Source organism: Alligator sinensis, unplaced genomic scaffold (assembly GCF_000455745.1).
Source record: "Alligator sinensis unplaced genomic scaffold, ASM45574v1 scaffold859_1, whole genome shotgun sequence".
Classification (NCBI taxonomy): Eukaryota; Metazoa; Chordata; order Crocodylia; family Alligatoridae; genus Alligator; species Alligator sinensis.
The window spans coordinates 398,187-399,282 of NW_005842656.1; the positions used below are offsets into that span (position 1 = coordinate 398,187).

Genomic DNA, 1,096 nt, shown 5'->3' on the forward strand with positions numbered 1-1,096 from the left:
GGGCGGTGGGGGGGGCTCTTGGAGCATGCGCGCGGGGTGGGGGGATGCGACCGGAGGGGCACGCAGCGCACGCAGCGCACGCGAAGGGCGTCGCGACCTTCAGCTTCCCCGTGACGTCAGCGCTACCGTAATGTGCGGAGTGCGGGCGCGGCACGGAAGGTGCAGAAGGGTGGGGTCCTGCCCGCGCACCTTTTCGGGTTTTAAACTTTGCCGCAGAACAAGAGCGATTGCTCACCTCCCTGCCTGCCCCCGGACACCAGCGGGGGAGGACGTCTACCTGGTGTGGACGTCAGGGGAGACCGCTGACATCGCGGGTCGTGGCCAAAAGCCGGTGTTTTGTACAAGAGGACGGGCCGCCCCACCTGCACCCCTGTTTCTAAATCCTAGATCCACCCATGTGCCCGCCCGCTGTGGGGCTGGGGGGCGGCATGCGCCTCTTCCTCCCCTTCCTTCCCTCCCCCCCGGGGCACCAGCCCCCCCAGACTGTGGAACGGGGCCACCCGAATTGTCACTAGTGTTGTCCCCAAAGGACAGTGGGTACGTGCCCGGTGCGCTTCTGCCAATAAACACACAGGGGTGGAGGATCCAACTTCAACTTTATTTCTGCGCAGAAAGCGGTGCTTGGCAATTGTTCGCAAAGCAAGCACGCCCACCCAAGCGGGCATCAGCCTTATATAGCTACGTGACAGGTTGAACTTGCTGATGTGGTAAATTGTGCAGCAAGCCCAGCAAGTAACCCCCCTTCCGACCCCACCAGGGACCTCGCTGATGTAGTGCGCAGGTTTGTTATTGCCCTGAAATAGAATCGTTTTCTGATAGCATACTGTTAGGTTAACAATCATTTGGATTATTAAGAAGTATTAGCTTTGGAGCTGAATACAAGGCATGACCTGTGGCCTAGCAATGCAGCTGCCCACAAGGCAGAAGGATAGCTAAGCCTTTGCTTGTGTCAAGTAATCATTTAACTGTATTAAGCATTTTCTGAGTTAAAAGCAGCAAGTATCTCTGTGTCTGTGTGCTGAAAAATCAGCTACAGCAAGAAGCAAGATAAGACAGGGAAGCCACTGTTCTGGGTGCAGTGGTTGTGTCCTTGAGA

At 56.8% G+C, this 1,096-nt stretch overlaps 1 protein-coding gene across 1 annotated transcript in view; it reads right to left on the reverse strand.

The window, feature by feature from the left end:
- The window catches only part of PGAM1 (phosphoglycerate mutase 1), a 1,465-nt gene extending 1,035 nt beyond the window's left edge, over nt 1-430 (reverse strand). The window contains exon 1 of the mRNA XM_014524749.2: nt 394-430. Coding sequence (XP_014380235.1) covers nt 394-430 — 37 coding nt within the window. The remainder of the gene's footprint in view (nt 1-393) is intronic.
- Between the last annotated feature and the right edge of the window lie 666 nt (nt 431-1,096).